The 22,911-nt window shown below is 44.0% G+C and overlaps 1 protein-coding gene across 2 annotated transcripts; it reads right to left on the reverse strand.

Moving 5' to 3' along the window:
* Positions 1-138: 138 nt before the first annotated feature.
* CPSF7 (cleavage and polyadenylation specific factor 7) lies at positions 139-22,849 on the reverse strand. Of its 2 annotated transcripts, none has more exons than XM_082844042.1 (10): positions 22,782-22,849; positions 22,056-22,164; positions 15,329-15,547; positions 14,384-14,487; positions 13,635-13,780; positions 10,327-10,741; positions 9,704-9,822; positions 7,302-7,470; positions 6,511-6,678; positions 139-2,156 (listed from the first exon to the last, which is right to left on the reverse strand). In XM_082844042.1, exons 2-9 carry the CDS (start codon positions 22,107-22,109, stop codon positions 6,516-6,518), a joined length of 1,389 nt encoding a protein of 462 aa, XP_082700168.1. In that variant the 5' UTR covers positions 22,110-22,164; positions 22,782-22,849; the 3' UTR covers positions 139-2,156; positions 6,511-6,515. The 2 variants fall into 2 exon arrangements, with proteins under 2 accessions (XP_082700168.1, XP_082700167.1); XM_082844041.1 differs by having other exon boundaries at positions 13,608-13,780.
* Positions 22,850-22,911: the final 62 nt, after the last annotated feature.

Raw genomic sequence — 22,911 nt, forward strand, 5'->3', positions numbered from 1 at the left:
ACGCCCACCGTGCAATTCCAGCTGAGAACTCAGGGATTCACTCCCCTCCCAAAGCCTCTACATCAGCCCACACCCGTGTCCCAGACACCTCAACAAATCTATTCAATGCAGAATCCGTGAAACAGCTCACACCCCATTTATTATTTAAAAATATTTTGTTACAAAAGGAAAAAAAATACAATGCAGTATAAAAGATTGACAGTGTCATCAAGTTTATTACACAATTTTCAACCTATCAGAAAGACAAACAAATCACCAACAACAGGGGGACGGGGCCTTGGCCTTTTTGAGGGTTGGGTTTTTTTCCTTTTGCTATCAGGAAATAAAACTAAAAATTGTGTCACCAAGTAAAAACAAAACAAAAATGGGGAGAAAAAAATTCTCCGGGTAAACGGCTTTTCTGGTATTCTATATATTTTTTTCTCCTTAAACTGTCACCTTACTTGGTTTTCTCTACATTAAAAAGACACCCGGAGCTGCTCTTGAGGATAAGCACATCACTTAACGCTTGGCCGGCTGGGCAGGGTGCCATATTCTGAAGTGGAGGTGGGGATGGGGTTGGGGGACAGGGGGAAAAAAGCTACAAATCTGTAGCCTCTGTCCCAAGGGAATGTGCCTCTCCAACCCCGGGGGACTCCCTCAGTGACTGAGCGAGGGCTATGTCAGAAACGTGCAAGGAACAGAGGAAGGCTTCGGTCCAGCTCAGTCTCTCCCCTCTGAGCCAGAAGGGTCTCCAGCGACCCTACATCCCACGTGCCACGTTTCCTGTTCGATGTCGCGTGCCCTACAGACGCGTGCAGAAGTAGCATCTGTCGCCCCGTGGGTACCGCAGGACCCTGTTGCTGCTGCTTCTTTCAGCAGCAGCCGCCTCACAATTTGGATGTTATGGGAAAAGCAATTCCATTTGCCTGTGTAGAATATGGCCCCCAGAGTGGTGGTCCTTAGAATTCTGAGCTGAGCTCATTAAAGTCAGGCTCCACTTCTTCCTTGCTCCTTATCAGAGGCAGCAAGTACCTCCAGGCAGAGCGAGGGGAGCTATTAAGTCAAAATTCAAAAGGTGAAAAAATACCAAATTTGTGACTTTACCTACTAGTGCCGGGTTATCCCACAATAAGTAAAAGTATGTACCTGGAGGATGCAAGCCCATGCTCACATCAAACCTGAAAAAAGAAAAGCCTATGGAAGTAGGCCATATCCCGCCCAACTTGCCTCCTTCCCCACTCCTAGTATTTCACAAGGGTTCTTCACTGCTGAGGTCCGATGTCCCCGACTCCCAATGGCAGTACCTTCCTCTAAAACAAGGAAGCAGCCTTCTTGGGGGAAGGGCTCCACATGTGAAATGGAAAAGCCCCAGGGAAAGGGAACATCTAGTGGAGCTGGTTATTGCAAGAGGCAACCGAACCAAGCAAGAAGCAGTAGAGGGTGGTAACTGGCTCTGCCAGGCTCCCCAGCAGAAAGCAACCTCATGGGCCTTCTCTGCTTAGGAGGGGCAAGTCCACTGAGCAGGCTGGGCAGCAGGGAGTTAAAAGGGTTTTAGCCCCCTGGGAGGTCAGGGAAACAAACCGTCAATGAGTAAGAGGGAAAAGCAAGAACAGGAGAAGCTTTCCATAAAGTAATTTCTGTTCTCATGGTCCCTCCTCAAAGGGCTGGGCAGGTAAAGGAGTTAAAGAAGTGGTATGTTAGCAAGGGGTTTGGACCCTCTTCGCCCCATCAAACCTAGTGCTGAGGGCAGGACCCTGGGCATATTTTGGCACACCCAGTCACTCTCCTAGATCCCACAGGGAGGATCCCTTTCCTTTGGGAAGGATGTCTTCCCATCAACCTCACCACTGAACTGCTCCTGGAGAATCAGAAACTCATACGTTTCCTTGGACAAAGCACCGTTCTCTATGGAGACCAGGGACCTGGACATGGTTTCTTCCTGTCTGCCACCCTCCCAACCACATGAAGTCTTTACCCTGGCAAACAGGAGTGGGACTGGGAGGGCTGCCAGGCAATCTTCAATCTTGCAGGGCAGAGGGTATTCCCTGTGGGTGTCTGGAAGGGGTTAGGGGCTTGGAGAAAGGGGAAGGGGTGGAGCGGCCTCCGTCCTTTAGTCCTGATCAAGGTGAGGAGATGCAAGTCCATTAAAAAAACATTTGCTTCCAACCAGACTCCTGCAATGAGAACATCAGAAGAGAAGAAAGAAAATACAAGTTAGAGGTTACTTTCCGATTAACAGGGGCTTATATAAATTATACTGGCATTTTCAAAAGTTAAAACGTATGAAGTAGGGGATGCAGACAGAGAGAATGCAAGCCTGGGAAAGTAAAAGACAGCAGAACTGTCTGGGAGTGTTTGGCACTGTGAGTAGTGAGGGAATGGTTGGAGAACAGAGGAAAGAGGAGTGACATTTTACTTTAAGGTTAGGGGGCAAAACATAGACAATGAAATGAGGCATCAAAGCAGTTTGACTGAAAAGGAGACTTTGGCTGGAAACTACTACATTTCAAGAAAAGTTGCTCTAAGGGAGCATGGTGAGTTTAAATACTGTTTCAGAAAATCTATTCTGAGCAAGTCATAGCTTACCTTAAGGGGAAGGGGAAAAATCTGGAAATGGGAAGTACAATGGTAAGAAAACAAGTGTGTACATAACCAAATCCATTAACCCCCAAATACCCAAGAGGCCCTTGCAGGGAGCATGTACTTACACAAGAAAACTAAACTTTTTTCCTTCTTTTAAAGAAGCATACACATACACATAGAGCCAGAGATGTTCCAAGTACCACCACTCAAGAGATTCTAAGTCCTCCCCAGATGACAGGTGTGGGTGAGGGGCCAAGCAGCATACTAACACCAAGCAGGAGTGATGTGGTCAGGCCAGAGCAGAAAGCAGAGCACGGAGGTCAAAGAAGATAATCAGCAGTCACCATCCAAGAAAACTAAAAGCACGGTTAAGAACTTCTGCTGAGCAGTGAAGGACTGTTAAGCCACTTGTCACATCTCGACCTAACTTAAGGTCCCCAGTACACTCAGCCCTCTTTCCAACGTTGTAACATCCATCTGCAGGGGGTGGCCTGGTCAATCTTACCACACAAAATAGAACTGACAGCGAAAAGGAAAAGGGGGAATTAAATTCAGGCTTAGGATTTCTACTAACACCCAAACTGGCAACATGGCCTACACATAAATGCTCACCTTTAATGTATGCACTTCTGTAACCAGGAGGAGCTCTGCAAGAAAAACTACATCCATAATCTGCCTGATCCTTCTACACTCTGAAATGGCACCATTTCACCCTGGGGTCCTCAGAATCTGTCATGGCCTCTGGTTTCTCTAAGCATCTATGCAGGCAGGTATCTTTCTCATTTTCTGTAAGAGGAAACTAAAGCCCTCAGTGACTCCTCAATTTCATACCATTTGGGTTTCCGAATCTTTGCATTAGATCAAAATTGAACAGAATGCTCAGTTTTCACTGGACCAGGAGGATAGCAATGAGGTGAGAATTACTATATTTCAAGCAGGATAATGTCCTAAAATAATGAGACAACAGCCAACAACTACAAAAACTTGAAGCCACAGACAACCTAAGAATATCCTCAAACTTCAAAGCGTACACACGTATACCACAAAAGTGATGTAATTTGGGAACTGTTGCTACAAAACAAGACTCAGAGGATAACTAATGCATCAGAAGTAAACTACAGTTGACCCTTGAAAAATATAGGTTTGAGCTGCGCTGGTTCACTTACATGCTGATTTTTTTTCAATAAATACGTACTACAACAGAATCTGAGGTTGGTTGAATCTGTGGATGGAGAACTGCAGAAATGGAGGGCTGACTATAAAGTTATACTCGAACTTTTGACTACGCAGAGGTCAGCTCCCCTAACCCCTACACTGCTCAAGGGTCAACTGAACAGCACCCAATTCTTAGAGGTTATGGCTCCATTTTGGTGGTAATGTTTGAATGCAGACAGAGGACAAAGTGGGTCAATCAGACTTCAGGTCCCAGAGGTCGTGCCCATCCTGAGGAAGGATGGACAAAAGAGCCTGCTGGTTTTTGCTGCCCCTAGCTGGAACATACCCTTTGCTCTCAGGGAACAGCTCTCCGTATAGTATAAATACTAGTATTTTCTAACTAAAAGGTATTGTGCTCAGAGCTTGCAAAGTTATCAAGGTAAATGAGGCCCCATCTCCTCAACATGACATCTCCTAAGTCACAACTTGGTACCTGCAGATGAAGTTAAGAATCCCAGGATGAGAATGTGAGAAATGGACATTTTTGGGGGGTCAAATTCAGTTCTTTTGGACTAATTAACCAGAAGGAATAACCAACGTACCTAAAGGGGTGACTAGGAAAAGTGGGGAACTGGAAAACCTGCCTCAAGAGTTAATTTTCCTCATTTGTCATAGGCCTGCACCAGCCAAATGACTGTTTTCTGGGAACTACTGGGTTATAGGATTTTTCAGTTTTTCAAATTGAATCATCCTCATAATGGAAGAAAAGTCCCACTTTACAGGTGGAAAAAAAATGAAGCAAGATGACAGCTGAAGTCTCAGGTTCAGGTGTTCAATCCCCGAAGTTCTAATGATCAGAGGATCTCACAATTTTTCTATCAAAAGGCTGTCAGGAGCAAAGCCGCCAAGAACAGTGACATGCAGTTACACGTTCCGACTACTAACCTACGTGGCCCCAGAGACTATAATTCATGCTTTGCACAGACCAAGTACTACCTCCTTCGTCACTCTTATCCTAGTCAGCTCCAAAGGACACACACGGTGGGCTGCAGGACTGGGGAGGGTGGTGACTGATACTGAATCTATAAGCAACACTAGCAACTGTGCTAGCTCAAACAAGGGAAATGCTGCTACTGCTACAGGAGGGATGAGATCGATCACAGACCCACTCTACCCACCCTCCCGCCCACTGCCTGAGACTCAATTAGGCCAAAGCTGTTTAAAACTCCGCTTAAGTTAATGGCAGAAAAAACAAAGTAGAGGGCAGTAGCCAAACATAACAAGACTCCTTTCTTACTTGTTTAGTAGGTTGTCACTAGGCAACAGTTTACAGTCCAGCTACTGCTTGTGAACTACAGGCACTCACAAGAAGGTGGGAGGGTTTCTTTTCCTTTCTGCATCCAGTCATCCATCTATCCACCCCAAAGATACCAAGCAGAACTATTCCTCCTCACCTTCCACAATTACCATTACTTCAGACCAACCAAATCAGCCAAACACCAAGGACATTATCCTAATGTACTTGATGTGAAGCCACAAAATTGAGAAGAGACCCCAAAGTCACCTGGGTCATGCAATAGCCTTCAGGAACCACAAACGTACCATCCCCGCCAGAGTCTCGACTACTTTTACAGATCTCCAAAGAAACAGAGTCAACAACTGCTCTTGCTTGCTTATACACTAGAAACAGTCTTTGTTGGAAGCTTGTTTTCAGTTGGGATTGCCAAGCTGGTGGGATGTAACCTGGAGCATGAGAATGAAAATAACAGAGCTGAAGCCCCTGAACCAGCCAAGCCTAACTCAACTTTTCAGTTACTTGAGTTAATGTAGTTCCCCACCCCTAACTCTCCTGCCTTTGTTTTGCTTTATTAAAAAAAAAAAAAATCACTGTAAGTTTTTCCAAAACAATTATATCCTGCCATTGAAATATCCTCCACAGTCTCTAAAGCTTTAAAGATAAGTTTTTTCAGATCAGCTTTCTCCTGACTAAAGTATCCTGATTTTCAAAATCTTTTTAATACATATTAATTCTTAAAAATCATTAATGTTGCACCTTGAAAACTTACAAGTAGGCAATGGTCTTACTTTTTTCTGTCTTGGTCAATTTTCCTGATTTTTTCATTTGAAAGTTTGGTGGGGTTAAAGTATAACAATGAGGGACTTCCCTGGCGGTCCAGTGGTTAAGACTCCGTGCTCCCAATGCACGGGGCACGGGTTCAATCCTTGGTCAGGGAACTAAGATCCCGCAGGCCACACGGCGCAACCAAAAAGAAAGTAAATAAATAATAAACAAATAAAACATAACAATGATAATAACAATAGCTATCATTTATTGAGAATTTACTATGTGACAGGTACTATGAGTGCTAAATGCTCTATATGGATTAGCTCACTGAATACTCAGCAATCCAATGAGACAGTTGCTTTTATTATCTCCACTTACAAATGAGGAAACTGAGGAACAGAAAGTAATATGGCTGGAGGAGCTGGAATTCATAACCTGGCATCTACCTGCAGACACTGTGTTCTTAGCCATTATGCCGTGTTGTCTCAGATACCAGGTGAAAGCAGTCAAAAAACAAGCAAAAATAGCTTAATCTCAGGTCCATTTCAGGGTGCGACTCCTCACAAACAAGCAGAAAACCTGCCCTCCTGAATTTTTGGTTACCTAAATAGGAAGTCTTCCCATACCCTTTTCTTGTTTTAAAAGGAGAGAGAGAAATCTTTACTATCAATAATTTTTCTTTCATAAGAGATCATCAACCAGCCAGCAATGAGGCTTCATCCCACCTTTCTCAGTGGTGCCGGTCCCGTTCTCTATCCCGGTGTCTCTCGTGCTCTCGGTTCCTTTCTTGGAAATAATCATCATGCCGATCTTCATTATGAAGCAGGTCCCGGTGCCTCCTGCTGCTTTCCCGGGACCGGCTTGGTGACCTCTCTCGGGACCGATGTCTTTTCCTATTAGAAGGATACTTTTCAGCCTCACTCAGAGGGCTTACCCCATTCTTTTTAAGAGTATTGTGTTTTGGTGTCTTCTACTATTTGCCTAAACCACTCTTCTGTTACTCTACCATGGCCCCTAGTCTTTTTTGGAAAATTAATAACAAACTTGTTGAGATCTTACTAACGTATCAGGCACAGTGCTAAGAGCTTTACATGCATTATCTCACCTAATCTTTACAACAGGTCTGTAAGATAAGTACTACCATTGTCCCCTTTTTAAAAATAAGAAAAATGAGGCTTGGAAAGTTGAGTAACTTCCATATTCAAGGTCACGCAGGTAGTTAGGAGCAGGACTGAGATTCAAATTCAAGAATGTGTGGCTCCAAAGCCCATGTTCTGAACTACGTCAGTCTTTCCTCCTAAATAAGCCCACTGCCTCACCAAACACAGATTTCAGACATTACAACATTTATTAATGTAAACGTTTGATTAATTTTTTTCCCTTAAAGACATGAGGGCTAGGTCTGCTCTTTCAACTAGGTCCTTGCCAGATACCCTGGGCTCCTTTCCTCCCCCTGCCAGTCCCTGGAAGAGTGCTGCTCAGGGCTGGCAGGCTGCTGAAGCAATCATCAACTCACCTGGATGAGCTCCCGCTGGCACCCACACTGTAAGACTTGGCTTCAATGCCATGAAGACAGTCCTTAAGGGAGGAGATGAGGACACGGCAACGCTCATCATTGGCGACCCGGGACTGTTTGATAACAGCAATGGCTGTGAGCAGCGTCTCAATCGCGTCGCTGTAATCCCCTGACAGGGGATGGATGGGAAAGGCCAAGGATGAGCAGAGGCAGTAAACTAACTGATGAAAAGGAGAACTCAGGAGGACACAAACCAAGAGTAAAAAGCTGTCCCACAGAACCACAGTAAAATGGATGAGGCAGAAGTGGCAGGTATAAAACTGTATGGCACCTATATTCTAGTGGTCTGGAATCAGACAGATGCTCTCAGACACTGCTAGTGGATGTATAATCCGGCACGTCATTGTCTGCGGGTTATCAGACAGCATCCATTAAAATAAACAATGTGCATACTTTTTGACCCAGTACATCTAAAAATTTTCTACTTCTGTTCACAAGTATATAATTTAAACAATGTTTATTTCAGCGTTGTTTGTTGTATTAAAGAATCAAAAACAACTTAAAGTTCCTTCAGTAGGGTCTGGCTATATAAATTATGGAACATTGGTTCTACAGAATACTACATAGTCGTTAAAAAGCATGAGGTAAATCTGTATGTAAACAAAGCAATCCATGTAAAGCACTTAGCACAGTGCCAGGCACACAGTAAGGGCTCAATAAACGTTAGGTATTAGTTGATGTAACAGATGTCCAGAATGTATTTTTAAAAAGCTGTGAAACAATATTCCATCAAAATTACATATATATTTTGCTACATGCACAGAAAAAAAATCTGACGGATAGACACTAAATTGTACAAGGTGGTCTTATTGATGGTCCTTGTACAGAAGCCTTTCATTTATTAACACTGCATATTTCTGTCTGAATTATTTTAAATCTATAACCAAATACATATATACATACAAGTAACATATCTAAGACATGTATGTTGTGTGTGCATATATATATATATTATATATGCACACACATATTTTTAATTATGCTGCCATCAAGAACTAGCTCCTTCATTCCTCACATCTGAGCAATGTTTGGACTCAAGGAGAGTGGTCAGGGTGGGTACTTGAACAATGCTTTTGCAAACTAAAGCTTTCTTAGCATTAAGGACAAGATAATACAAGGAAAGCATGAAACCAGGCAGGGGTCCAGTGACAGTGGACTAGCAGCTCCCCCTTGCGAGGCAGTGAAGAACAGAACAGAGACTGTGAAGGACCTGCAATTCTGTGGAGATCTAAGAACACCAGGATTTTGGCTCTCCCAGAGTAGGGAATTTTTGCCTATTTTGTAGGAATTCAATAAATATTTGTGGTTTGAGTGACTGGAATGAGAACAAAGCAAAGGGAGGAGACAGAGGTTCAGTTATTGATCATCTCAGTGTGAAGGAACTGGTGAAGAACAACGACTGTTTGTCTTTATACTCTGTATATCTGACTTGCTACAATGAGCATAGATTACTTTCTAATTTAAAGAGATTTACTCAGATGTCATGAAGGTTTCTGGTGCAAAAAAAGAGAGAGAGAAAATATACATACTTTCTGTCTTTAGTCCACTCTGCATTCAAATTTTGTAGTCAAAGATGAGAAATTATGGAAAATGGATGATAACAGAGTTAACTTATTTCTTAGGAGATCTGACAATCTATATTTACATTCATGTAGGAAACTCACAGGAAGAAAGTGAATATGATTAGTGCTATAATGCAAAACTTGGACCAGAACCCGGAAACTTCCTATATTCTCTTCTCTTAGGAACCAAAGGTTATGTTCCCCTGGCTCTCAAAGGCATGGCTTCTGGTTCTGCCCACTTAATACTGACAGCAAGGCAAAAGTTAGTTGTAAGGGTATATTATGCCTTAAGATTGACACCCAACAGACTTGTCTCTTTCTAGGATAGGTTACATGGAGGCCACCAGCTCTGCCTCGATCCCCAAATGGAATCAGATTCCATATCCACCATCATCATCAGTTCTAAAAACCCAAGGTCTACACTTGGCATTGGACTCATTACATAGACACAAGATCCACTGATCAACCACTGAGATCAAGATCTCCGTGAGGCAGGAAGTTCATTCTATAACAAACACCACAATGAGCATTAGTTATTTATATTCTAGGCACTAAGTTGGTTTTCATGGGGCAGGTCTAGACACAGGCTAAACAAACAGCACCAGTGGAGCTTCCCAAAAGCCAGGAAACCAGGTTACCATATTGCTTTTCAAAATGTGCCACTCTTGTGAATCTACTAGTGCTCCAACTTTATCTTGTTGAATTTCTTGCCAATGGAAATGACAAAACAATGGAAAAACTAAAGGTAAGGAGAAGGCAGCAACGGTAAGGATGAGTTACCTGCACTGGCTCCAGATACAGCTTTGGAAATGGCACTGCTGGAAATTGCTCTGTTCCGCTTCATGATCTCTTCAAATTCTGCTTCACTCACTGTAGAGGGCGGAGGGCCCGAATCTCGGCTGCACACAGAAATAATACCACTCCTGACTGCCCACACCCCTTGTTAACTTTACCATACTCTAGAGTACTATGCTATTTAACTGTGCTCTCCTGTATAATGTCTTAAATGGTTCTCAGCCTGTTCACATGTTTTATATGTTCATGTTCTCTTCAAAGACAGGATTTATGTCATATACTTTTGTAATTCTGGCATGACTCAACAGTGCTCGACACTCATAGCATTCCTAACAGTGACTTATAGCACTCCATTTAATCAACTGCCTTAAAAAGGGATACGAAGGACATGGTTTGGGTTGAGAGGTAAGACGCAAACAAAATACCAAACAAAAACATTCTCTAGTAGTTAACTATTTCCCAGGACTCAATACTAGGACAACAGTTTCCACAAGGGAAAACACAAGAATTCAGTGCTCACTTACTTCCTCAGGGAGAACAAAATGCTTAAAACACTGTCTACCCCACTATGCCTGGCTCAGATCTGAAAGGAACAAGATGGTCCTTACCTGCCATGGTGGTTATAGGGTGCTGAGGCCTTCATGTAAGTATCTGGTGGAGGCCCCACTGTGGCATTTGGTGGGGGGAAGAAGGCTGGATTGAGGTGAAGGGCAGGTGGGATGGCCCCAGGGGGAGGTACAGTCAGATGAGGAGGTAATCGAGGAGGAGGGGGCATGAGATGCTGGTAGTGGATGCCAGGAGGAGGAGGAGGGACCCCAAAGCTTGAGGAGAGAGGTGGTGGGGGTGGAATTGGGGGTGGGGGCAGACCCATCAGGGGAAGGGCTGAAGGAGGGCGATTGAAGTAGGGCAGCACACTGGGGGGCTTATCCACACGGGCAGATGAGGGTACAAGGTTCTCAGAGGGTGTGGCCCGTCCATCAGCAGAATCACTAGAATCTCGGGAGTGGGCCCGTGGAGGTATTCCTATGAAGCAAAACAGAATCACTGTTACTGTCCGACCTTTAGACATAACCACGGGACCAGGTCATCGTTCAGCAAGTCATGTGACGCCATACTAAGGAAGGCGACAGGCAGCTGAGACAGAGGTAAAATCACCTACTGTTTCCTTTGGCCTCAGAGAGAAAGCTCAGGGGCCGCCTAGTTAGGGCATAAACCCAGGAAGCAAAGCCACCCCAAATTCTGCAGGTTAAAGAACGCTCTTTATCTAGAACTCTCAGTGCCTCACATTTAAGTTACCCTTAGCTTTGCTTTCTATTTTTAAATGCAGAAGGACCCTGATAACCCATGAGGAAATGACAGTGCTGAGGTATGTTCATCACTGGTCAGCTGGATTCAAGCTGATTCGAAATCCCATTTTCTCTGGTAGTTGTTCAGGGACTCTTTCCTTAGACTAGTAATAGTTAACCTTCTTTATCCTGCTATATACTTGAAATTTTCTCTTTGCCACGGCTCTTTGGCCAGGGAATTTGGGGGAAGGGAGGGAAGGGCAGGGGATGGATAACACTTCCTCCATCCAAGTACCCAAACTGGTAACTGGGACGGGGAAGAGCCACAGAACAGAGAGTAGAAGACTGGAGGTTAAATGAGAAAACACGGGAGACAAGCCAAGGAAAGATCTGCCCACAGAATGAGCAGATGGCACACAGCTGACACCAGGGACTCCTAGCAAAAGCCTGGTACAAAATATGCCTGAAACCTGGGAAACTCCCCCTACATTTCAATGGCCCAAACCCTCTACCCCACAGGGCAGCCTACTAGGAACATCATCGTGGAACGGTGGTATGGTGTTGTGCAAAACAGGGGCTCAAAACATGTTTGTATACAGCTGGAAACATGGCTCTGACACCGTCAAGTCATTTGGTTAAACCTGTTCCCTCTTTCCAATTTAACAGTCTACTCTAAGCCTGGTTAATGTGGAATCCAACAGAAGAATGTGATCACATGGTCTTGGGAGTCTTGGAGGTAGAAAGATGCCATTAGGAGACAAGTGTGGAGAGAAAGAAGAGTGCTCCTTAAGCAAAAACTTGTTAGTAAACACTAACTCCTGATGAAAGCACAAGGTGGAATTAATCCCCTTGGCAACCACCTTGGTTCCTCTAACATAGTTTATCACCAGTGCCTACCACAGCATTCTCTTGCTTTTCACGTCTCACACACATGGCAACGTGCTATTTCCCTGAGTTCTCTCAAGCTGAAGAAAGAAGAGGTATTAGCAAGTGTAATCCTCTGAAAGTTAGCTACCTTCCCAGCTACCGTTCCCACACTAGCAAGGGTTCTTTTTGTATCTATGGCCACAAATCCCAAGAGTAGCAACCACTGTTAAGCAGACTAAGTCAACCAGCTATACTTAGTGAATTAACAGAGCCCAAGTCCATCAACATGACAGCGCAGAAAAACACCACTCAGTCAGCACCATCACTTCAGCAAAGAAAGCTAACATCAAGGAGTAAACAGCCAGGTGGTGCCAGGACTGTTAGGCGCTCAATGCAGCTGTAAAATTATACATCTTAAGAAAGCTAGAAGAGGCGTGAATCATAGAAAGACTCTGAAACACAATGGACTTTGAAAATTCAGGTTATCAAGGAAGAAAAGTATGTGCCTTCTAACCCAGAGCAATAGCTCACACCACTTCCATCTAGGCTCTCAATATAGTTATAAGAACATAGTTGTTCCTATGCAAGAGTTGAGTGGCCATATTTCCACCTTCAGTCAACCTATCCAAGGTCCCAGTGGACTACCCAATCAATAAATACAAGGCACTATTTTGAGAGCAGGACCTAAGCAGTGACAGAAAGTGGGTAACGAAAACTTTGCCATACCCCGTAAAAGGAAAGTAATGGCAGTTGACTGTTTCAGGCAGGGCCTTGCAGGGTGGCTGCACCTTCTGAAGTCAGGACAATCCAAGGTTGGTCCCCAGGTTTCGCAGGTTCAGAAACTTGATTTTAACAGTTCACCCAGGGATGACTGGACCCTAGGAGATTGATTCACACTATCCAAACTCACAAGAGACTGATTCATAAACCAGAATGACAATTTATTAATTTACAATGAGAAATGTAACTGCCAAGCAGACTGGAATACTTGTGTCGGCTGGTCAGCGCATTCTCTTCCCAGTAGGAGAGCCTAGTTGGGAAACCAAATTAGTATCAGAAGGTGTCTTGGTGAGCACAGGGTCAGAATAAAGGGAATAAGGTGAGCTTAAGGCATACTATCATCAGGCTAAGGTAGCATGATGCAACTTTCTTTACTAATGGGAAACACTTGCCAAGCAAACTAAAATCGCAGGTAACAGAAAGGGTACCCAACCCCCCCGGTCAATGCTGGAGAAACACTGTTAAATTCTTACTCTCCAGCACTCCTCTTGGTCGACTCCTTACAGAACACCCTTCCAGTGTATGTTCACGACAAGATTACAGCCATCTTTATGTGTCATATTTATATTTTATGGTGGTTGCTTCTTAATAATTTATACACACGTCTTACAATTAAGCCCATTTGCTATACACTTGATTTTTTAGATAGAAACACATAATTTAGACTTGACAGGAACTTTATATGTCGCGTGTCTAGTTCAAATGGGGAAGTAGGCCCTAAGCAGTAAAGTGACCTGCCCAAGGTCACATAATGAGTTAGTGGCAAAACTGAGCCATAACCTGAACCTACCTGACTCCTAGCACATAAGCCTCATTTTTTGGCTTACCTACTGCCATGCTGTCACCCATAATCACCACCACCCTCTCTCAAACTCTTCCACATCGTAGGCCAAGCCTACACCACAGAAAACAAACCCACAAACTTCCCCCCCTTCATACAGATGGTCTCCACGTACCCCCTCTTGGGACTCGGACGCACTCACGTTTCCGAGCCTGTGCCTCAAACTGTGACAGGTTCTGGCGGGTGGCTGGCCTCACATCCACTTTTTCTCCATTAAGAACTTTTCCTGGCAGAAGTTCCAACAACTTGTGGACAGAGTTTTCAGAGGCTACCACCACCTCAGCATACCTTGAGGAAGAAAAATTAAAAATGAGTGAAATCTACTAGACAACCAAGACAGGAACACAGAAATTCTCTTCCACTTTTAGTGAAAACTGGTAAAGCCAAGGATACCTTGCTAATATTTTTTTTTTAAGATTTTTTTGATGTGGACCATTTTTAAAGTCTTTATTGAATTTTTACAATATTGCTTCTGTTTCATGTTTTGGTTTTTTGGCCCTGAGGCATGTGGGATCTTAGCTCCCAGACCAGGGATCGAACCCACACCGCCTGCATTGGAAGGCGAAGTCTTAACCACTGGACTGCCAAGGAAGTCCCTTTTTTTTTTTTTATCTTTCTAATATTAAACACACAAAACTACTAAAAACAAACAGGTGTCATGCTAAAATTTTCCTATTTATTTCAAATTAGAAATCAGCTTTCTTTGCCTCTCAATGGATGGATGTTCTCCTACATTGCAGCTAGGTCCCCATTCTAAGGTGGTTTGTTAAAACCAAGGCAGTAAACTGGGCCAGGGGTGGGAGGGATTAAATTACAGGGCCAAAATAACAGTACAGATCTGTCATCCCAATGGCTACAGACTGAAAGGGGCTTCTCAAATCCAGACCTCACCCTTTGGACTGGCCATTTGCTCGATTCTCTGCAAATTTCAACTCCACCACATCATAGACTCCTACAGAGCGAATAACCTGGATCAGCTGCTGGTCTGTGGTCCACTGGGGCCGGCAAAATGGAAAAGGAAGAAATGTCAAGAGCTACACCCCCCTCCCCCAGAATGTCCCAAACCCTTCCCTCAAACCTAGGATTCTAGTCACAATCATGACCTCCCACAGGAAACCCAGAAGGCCATCAATATTTCAATTAGAGCACGTTTTTCCTATTGTCCTCACCCATGCAGAATTCCAAAACCACCCACCCCTGCCCCAATCCCCGTCTTTGAGACTAAGAAAATTAAAACCTATTATAACTTTGACTGCCACTTGGGCTGGCTCATCATCAGCTCAAACGGTGATTACTAGCAGCTTTTAGTTATAGATCTGATAGGCTAGAGTTGATCACTGACAGCAACTTTCCCCTCAGTATATACATTTCTTAATTTGAAAACACCACCTCCCAGCACCAGCCCCCAAACATGTCACACAATAACTTTTGCAGAACAACAATCACCACCTACCCCGAGCATACTACAGCTATCAAGGTCTTTGCTCCCTCTCACCCATCATTATCATAGGACCATCTAATGACCACCAAGAGTTCAAGGTGTTCACTCTGAAATCTCATCCCACAGATGACCCTGGTAGACATAAAAGCCCCAGGGTCAGGGGCGGTAACAAGATGGCAGAAAAAGCAACTACCCACTTAATCATTGCTTTCTTCGGCACCAGTACGTCCTCAGGATAGTTCTCTTTCAGAGATCAATCCAACCTGATCCCAGGAAAAAGAAATCCAACCCCATCAGAGCACAAAACAGTGCAACAGTGGTTTCTGAAAATGCCATCACCTCCCAGTGCTCTCCCTCCAGCCCACCCACAAGCCTTTTTGGTTACCCATGCTCACCCAGGAGAAACTGCCCACATAGACAGCAGCTCGCCTATTACGCAGGCCACTGTAGGTGTAGAGAATTGCAGGGGTCTTGTTATTGGGCTTGGGAGATGGCTCCTGGCGAACAGGAGGTGGCGGCTCAGTGCTGCTGCTTCTGTCATCTGAGGGCTGTGAGGTGGCTGTCAACACGTCATCGTACAGGTCAATCTGATCTGTATTGTTGAACTCTGGGTCCTAAGAGACGAGGGGTTGGCAAAGGTGGGTTTGAAAACCTTTCGTTTTGTCCATTCTATTTTACTCTAATTTACTTAAAATCCACGGTCAAATATTTTATAAAACATACAAAACTTCCTTGTCCTACTCTAGGAAACTAGGAAGAAAAACTTCCCCATGTAAAACAATTTTAACACTTAATTATACTTATGTATGTAGGTGTTTCTCCTAAGACCCTGTTAGCAGTCTATAGTGTTTCTAGCTTTAATCAACTGTGAGACTCAAAAGGTATATGACGATTAAACAAGCAAACTAAGAATGCAGAGATGCATCTGCTACTGCTATCAATGTGGCCAGCTTCTCAAGACCACATCTAAGATACACTAATGAAAATTTGTTTTCAACATCTTATGCTATTTCCAAAATCAAGAGTTACACAAAACTTACTCTTCTACTTAATAAGAAATAGAGTAGGGCTTCCCTGGTGGCAAGCCCGTGCGCCACAACTACTGAGCCTGTGCTCTAGAGCCTTTGAGCCACAACTACTGAAGCCTGCTCGCCTAGAGCCCGTGCTCCGCAACAAGAGAAACCACCGCAATGAGAAGCCCGCGCACCGCAACGAAGAGTAGCCTCTGCTCCTGCAACAAGAGAAAGCCCATGTGCAGAAACAAAGACCCAATGCAGCCAAAAATGGAAGGGAGGGAGGGAGGGAGGGAGGAAGAAAGGAAGGAAGGAAGGAAGGAAGGAAAGAAAGGGAGTATATTTATTTAGAAATGTAAATCGGGGGAAAAGCATGTTAAAGTGGGAACCAAAACACAAAAAAGAATGGGAGTTATTGGTTTAAACTCTTTGACTTACACAAATGATTTAGAGAAGCTCTAAAACTCATAGTACATAATCCCATCTTTCCATTAACCATCAAAGAAATATAAAAAATAAAAGGGAAGTGAATAATGGGGGGATTTTCCATTATAAGTTCTATTTCTCAAATGACATGCAGATCCAATACATTACCATGACATTTATGAGACATCTTTGAGCAATACCAGAGATGTCCAATGATACACAAAAACAGTTAAGTTCTCTAAAATATAAAGGTCAGGGGCTTCCCTGGTGGCGCAGTGGTTGAGAGTCTGCCTGCCAATGCAGGGGACACAGGTTCGAGCCCTGGTCTGGGAAGATCCCACATGCCGCAGAGCGGCTGGGCCCGTGAGCCATGGCCGCTGAGCCTGTGCGTCCGGAGCCTGTGCTCTGCAACGAGAGGCCGCGACAGTGAGAGGCCCATGCACCGCGATGAAGAGTGGCCCCCGCTTGCCGCAACTAGAGAAAGCCCTTGCACAGAAACAAAGACCCAATACAGCCAAAAATAAATAAATAAAAATTTAAAATATATATATATATATATATATATATATATATATATATATATATAAAGGTCAGGAAACAGGACAAGCACCGATATCATAAGCTGTGTTATAGTAAGCTTTCAAATATGAACGTGAATTCTGCAAGATAGGCAAAATATACTTTTTGCCTATGTGATATATTACTGTTATGGACTGAATGTTTGATTCCCCCCTACATACACTGAAACCCTACTCCCCAATGTGATGGTATTAGGAGGTAGGGCCTTCAGGAGGTAATTAAGATGAGATGAGGTCTTGAGGGTAGAGCCCATGAAAGGGATTAGTGCCCTTATAAGAATCAAGAGAGCTTGCTTGCTCTGCTATGCTCTGCATGATGTGAGGATACAAGTTGGCAGTCTGCGACTGAGAGAGGCTGATCACCAGAACATGAACCTGATCTCAGTTTTCCAGCCTCCAGAACTGTGAGAAATACATTTGTTTATAAGCCACCCAGTCTTTGCTATTTTGTTACAGCAGCCCAAGCTAACACTTATATAAAAATTCCTAAAATCAAAAGAACTACTACTAAGGGACCTTAATGTTTCAGATTTTGCAATGTCATTATCTCAGAGAGGATCTTTTTATTTTAAGGATCAGACAAGTATATTTTCAGGTAACATTCTAAAACATCCAAACAGTGCTAAAGAGGATACTGCCAAAATGAGAGTACAGGGAGACGTTCGGAGTGTCTTAGGGAAACTATAGCTCATTCATGTCATTGCTGTCTTTTAAAAACAGGAATAAAGAAAGAGCCTATACTAAGGGAATAAAAGAACCTGTATTAAGTAACTTGTTTAATTGCCTGAAGGAGAATCATTTCCCCTAATGCAACTCAGGACAGGAAGCTCCAGTAACTTTCTCCCTTCAATACCATCACAAGAACTGCCGATCCTGAACTTCGACTAGAGAAGAGACTAACTACAAAATGCATTCTTAGACCTACATACCATTAGCAACTTTTGGAAACAATCTTTTAGTTTCTCAGTTTATCTGAAGAACATGCACACCATGATAATACTATTGGATTGTTCTGGTATTGAGGGGGAAAGGATTCTACTTCCTGAGGCATGTAAATAGCTTCAAGTATTACAAACACTCTTAACAAGCCCCATAGGAGAGGAGTTTGAAGCTTGTAAAAATCTCGCAAAGAGAATGGCAAAAGGGAGTAAACTTTTTAGGGGCAACTTAAAAGCAAGAAAAGGAATCAGTGAGGCAAATAAGCACAGGAAAACTATTTTAGGTAGTCAAACCTATAAATAAGGACCTTGCATAAAAAAGGATGTGTATGTGAAGAACGGGGAGAAGCTAACATTGGAGAGCACAGGGTGGATAATAAATTAAAAAGGTGAAGAAAGCTACGGCTAATAACTCAACATTTTATGTGTAAAATATTTCACAGCCTTACATCTCAAACAATCCTAACTCTAGACAAACCACTTATTTTTTTTGTTTGTTTGTTTTTTGCGGTATGCGGGCCTCTCACTGTTGTGGCCTCTCCCATTGCGGAGCACAGGCTCCGGACGCGCAGGCTCAGCGGCCATGGCTCACGGGCCCAGCCGCTTCGCGGCATGTGGGAATCTTCCCGGACCAGGGCACGAACCCATGTCCCCTGCATCAGCAGGCGGACTCTCAACCACTGCGCCACCAGGGAAGCCCCAAACCACTTATTTATTTATTCATGTACTAGGTATGATTTGCCCTTGTGGTTCAAGGTAGAGAAAGGACTTAGAAACCACTCAATCTTCTCCAATGCTCTAATCCTCAGACAACACTACTTCACACTTCAAACCAGGGTGCCTTTTTTTTTTTTTTAAATAAATCAAGGATTGTGAAATGGAACTTAAAGGGAATAAGGAAACACACCATCTTGGATGGTCAGTGGAACCAAACTGCAATTCCTTCCGTGTAGTATCTGTGATTCAGAGATGTGTGTCTAAAAGTTGTAATACAAAAATTATTGCTGATAATTGGGTAGAGGACATGCAGACTCAGGCAGCTCAGACATCAAACATATCACCAGGAAATCCCCCATACTGTAAGCCTCGGCAAACAATCTACTCTTTCAGGGTTCCTTAGAGAATATGACAGACTCAATCCTGGAAGACCCTGGTGGATGGATTACCTTACCACTTTAAGAAACACAAAAGGATTCAATGAACGCAAAATTGTCACAAGATTCAAATGGTCTCTCTGTGCCACAGAGCCTCAGTTCAAAGAAGTTTGTGGGAACTTTTCTGATGCACAGGCAGACCTGTTGAGGATTCTGTTGAAGATTTTATTGAAGAAACAATGTATCAAGTTGTGTTTGGATTTAAATCTGCTAGCAACATCAGTTTACTTTACTCTTCAGTTGCTAAGACAGAAAAACAGATAGGGCCTGAGGTCTTTCAGATTACCAAATGAGCTGGTGTTTTATGCAGGTAAAGAAAAATCTAATTCTACAAATTAAGTGAAAAATACAATGTTTTACAGGCATTGATGTGGAGGGATTCATTTCAGGGAGATTAAAAAAGAAGTATGTATTTAATACTGAATTAATACCAGGGACAATTTTGCATTTAACAGCATAGGAATAACTGTGGTTGTCTCATGAAGCCTCTTGGTTTACAAAAGAGAACTTGCATGATTATGAATTTAAATGAGAACTTCCCCACCTGTCTGCTCAATGTTCCTACCTGCCAGCCCTTTTCCTGATGTCTAAGGGGAATAATAAAGCTTAGGATTTATTTTTCTCAAAGCAACCCATTTGATATAATTTTCTTTTAACTGTAACCAAAGCTCAGTTTTTGGCTTTATAATTACTATTTCCACAGTTCTCACCTCACACTCTCCTTCCATCACTGTCCACTGCTCTCAACCACCAGGAATAGAACCTCTTTTGAGTAGAAGAAATCCATTTTTTCCTTTTATCTCACTACTTCTAACACAGTGCCTAGCAAACAGAAGTAGCTCAATAAATACTTGTTGATAAAAATGAGGAAAACTAAGCATATTGTGCCAAGTACCTGTCTCTGCATAAGGAACAGAACAGAGACAAAACACTCAGCAGGATGGCAGCTCTCAGTCTCTTTTCTAGTTGTTCTCCCCAGCCTAAGAGAGCAGCTGTGAACCCTAAGATTCCAACTGTAAAAGGAGTGAAGTAGCTCTGCAAAAGAGGCTTTTGTAGCACATGTTTTAAGAGATCCAGGAGTCAGCACGGTAGGGTTCCATCTAGGAACAGTGCTTATTTTCCCTGGGGAGCAAAGTACACATGACAAGGTTCTTGTGCACGGGTGAGCTTGGGGCGAATCAGTAACATTCTTATAGCCTCCTAAAGCACCATGTGTGCTCGCCGCCTTCAGTCGAAGCTTCTAACAATCCTAGCCAGACAGAGCTTTTGCCACTCCTTCAGCGCCTCCAGAACATACTAAAACCAGCCTTGCTAAAAATTAACTTACTTGTGGGGAAAAAAGCACCCTTCCCCTGACCTTCCCCCAGCCATAAGACATTCAAAATCTATACTTTTTTCAACTTACTAAGTATCAAATACTGTCCATTTGATATAAATGTCTACTTGATTTCACACACCATCTTTGGCCTATCTTAGACCCATAAAAAAGTCCTGTTTAACTAAAGAGACCAGAGAACAAATTGTTGAGGCCAATGACTTCTACCTTGACAAAGCAGTGACCATTGGATGAGGCCTATGTCTTGTCTATGACCTACAAGCTGCATTGCTTAAGAAATTATGGAATCTCATTTCTCAGACCAAATGTCCCTGTGGTCAAGGACCCTGTTCTACCCATTTCCCAAAGTGAATCAGCAGCACTGTTACCAACCCACAGATAAGGAAATTAGGGGAAAAGAAGTTTTTAAAATGAATAATTGAAAACAACTAAGGGAGCCTTGTTTTCTTGCTATCTAGTACTAAAAAAACAGTAAAAAGTAGTAAGTCTGATTCAAAGTAATATGAAAAACTCAGGAAAACAATGGTTTGTAACTAAATATTCTAAACCTTTTTTCTCATCCAGAAATAATTATGACTTGTTTGAAATTTAAAGAAAAATCTTCATGTATTTAAGTTAATCAACAGCCTCATGTACATGACTTCAGTTTGCCTGAGAAGACATGGGAAAATGACTAACTTATGTCAAGTGAAAGAAATGGCATATATCAACCTCTTCTGTTGCTTCATATCAAAGCCAGGGTCCAATCAGAGCACTTTCCTTCCCTAGCCTGTTTTTTTTATCCTCTTTCCAGGTCCTTACATGTAGCCATTAAAAGATGCCAACAGGAAGAACCAGCTTACTGAAGTAGAACAGTGCTGAAAATAATCCAGGCAAGATATTAGTAGGTTTTAAATAGAGATTTTGGGACACTCTTGAGATTTGACCTCAAGAACTCAGAACTGAACTGTATATGAAATTATTGTTTCAAAGGAGATTACTGTATCGTATTTCTTGACATATCATATAGAGACCAACAAATCCAACTTAGAGCATGTGGCTGGGTCTGTATCTGCTTCGTAACTGGTTTGTCCAACACCTTTACCTCCCCCCACCAAACAAGTAGATCCATCAATAAAATTTACTTCTCAAGCCTGGAGTCAAGCTACTTCTGAAAGGAAGGAAGACAGAAAACAACTGGAATGCAGCTGAAATTAAACGTTAAAGCTATCTTTTATACCGTGCCTCTCACTGCCCTATGGGGGAGGAGACTGCATTTCTCCAGGGGCAGTTGGAGAGAATCTCAAAGGAACAGGTATCAACATCATCCTCATGAATACTACAGCAAACCTAATTCTGATTTTTAATTTTGGCTAGTCTTCGAAGAGACTGACATCCAACTTTGGCTTCCTGGGGGAGCAAGTTCCACAGGTTGATTCATCACTCTATTAAACCCCATTTTTATTTATTCTTAAATCAAAGCTTTTAAAATCAAGCCTGGAAGCTTAAGTTAACATAAAGCAGAACGGTCAGAAATCTTGGAAGTCTGTGCTAGAGGGAAAATTTTAGATCTGACAGAGGGGTGTTTAGGCCTATAAAATCCTCATGGACTGACACAGCCTGGAACCACTGCAAGTTTGGTGCAAGTGATTCCTCCGCTGGTACAGGAAAATACCAACGCTCCCGATGACCGCTCACCTGATTGAACTCCTCGTCAGCATATATATCAATCAAGTCCACTCCTTCTGACATGGCTCCGGAAGGAAGATGTCGAGCCCGGAAAATGGACAAGGTAAGAAAGATACCACTGCAGTATCCAGAAAGAAACAGAGTTAGACGCATAAGGGTCCCAGGGTGGGATGAGGGCATTGGTTGCCAACCTCCCGTCTCCAGAGACGCAGCATCCCGGCAGCCCGAGCTCTGCCCCACCCGCTCCGCCCCGCCCCCGGCCTCGCGCCGCCCCTCGCTCTCCCAGGCCACCGGGGCTCGCGGGGCTCGCTGCCCATCACCCTCGGGCCCGACCGGAGCTGCGCCGCAGCTGCCTGGGCGCGACGAGGAAGTGCAGGCCTCTGCTCCTAGGAGCCCTCGGATGGCGCTGCGAAGAACGATCGCGGCGGAGCCCGCAGCTACAGCCCGCCGCACCTGCCGAGGCCCCAAGCGGCCCCGGCTGGAGTCCCTGCGGGTCTCGGATCTCCAACCACCTCCGCTCCCCACCCAGGCCTAGTCCTCGCCCCCAGCTAGGCCCGCCGCGCTCCCTCCCCACAGACCCGGCCCGACGCCCTCGGCCCCCTCCCTCAAAGGCCCGCGCCTCCCGCCGCCCGCCAACTCCGGGTACCCCAAACTCAACCGACCCCCTCCCCGCCTCAGCGCCGTCCCCGAGCCCTCTTCCGGCCCAGCCGGCCCCCGGCCGCGCGCCCCCGTTACCGGGAATATGGCGGCGGCGGCGGCGAGTCCGGACTAGGCCCGAAGCGCGCGAACCGCTCTCTGCCCCAGGTCCCCCGCCGCCGGCGTCACACGCACAGCCACTTCCGCCATACGCGAGGACGCATCTTCC

Source organism: Leucopleurus acutus, assembly GCF_964270905.1.
Source record: "Leucopleurus acutus genome assembly, chromosome: 8".
NCBI classification, from domain to species: domain Eukaryota; kingdom Metazoa; phylum Chordata; class Mammalia; order Artiodactyla; family Delphinidae; genus Leucopleurus; species Leucopleurus acutus.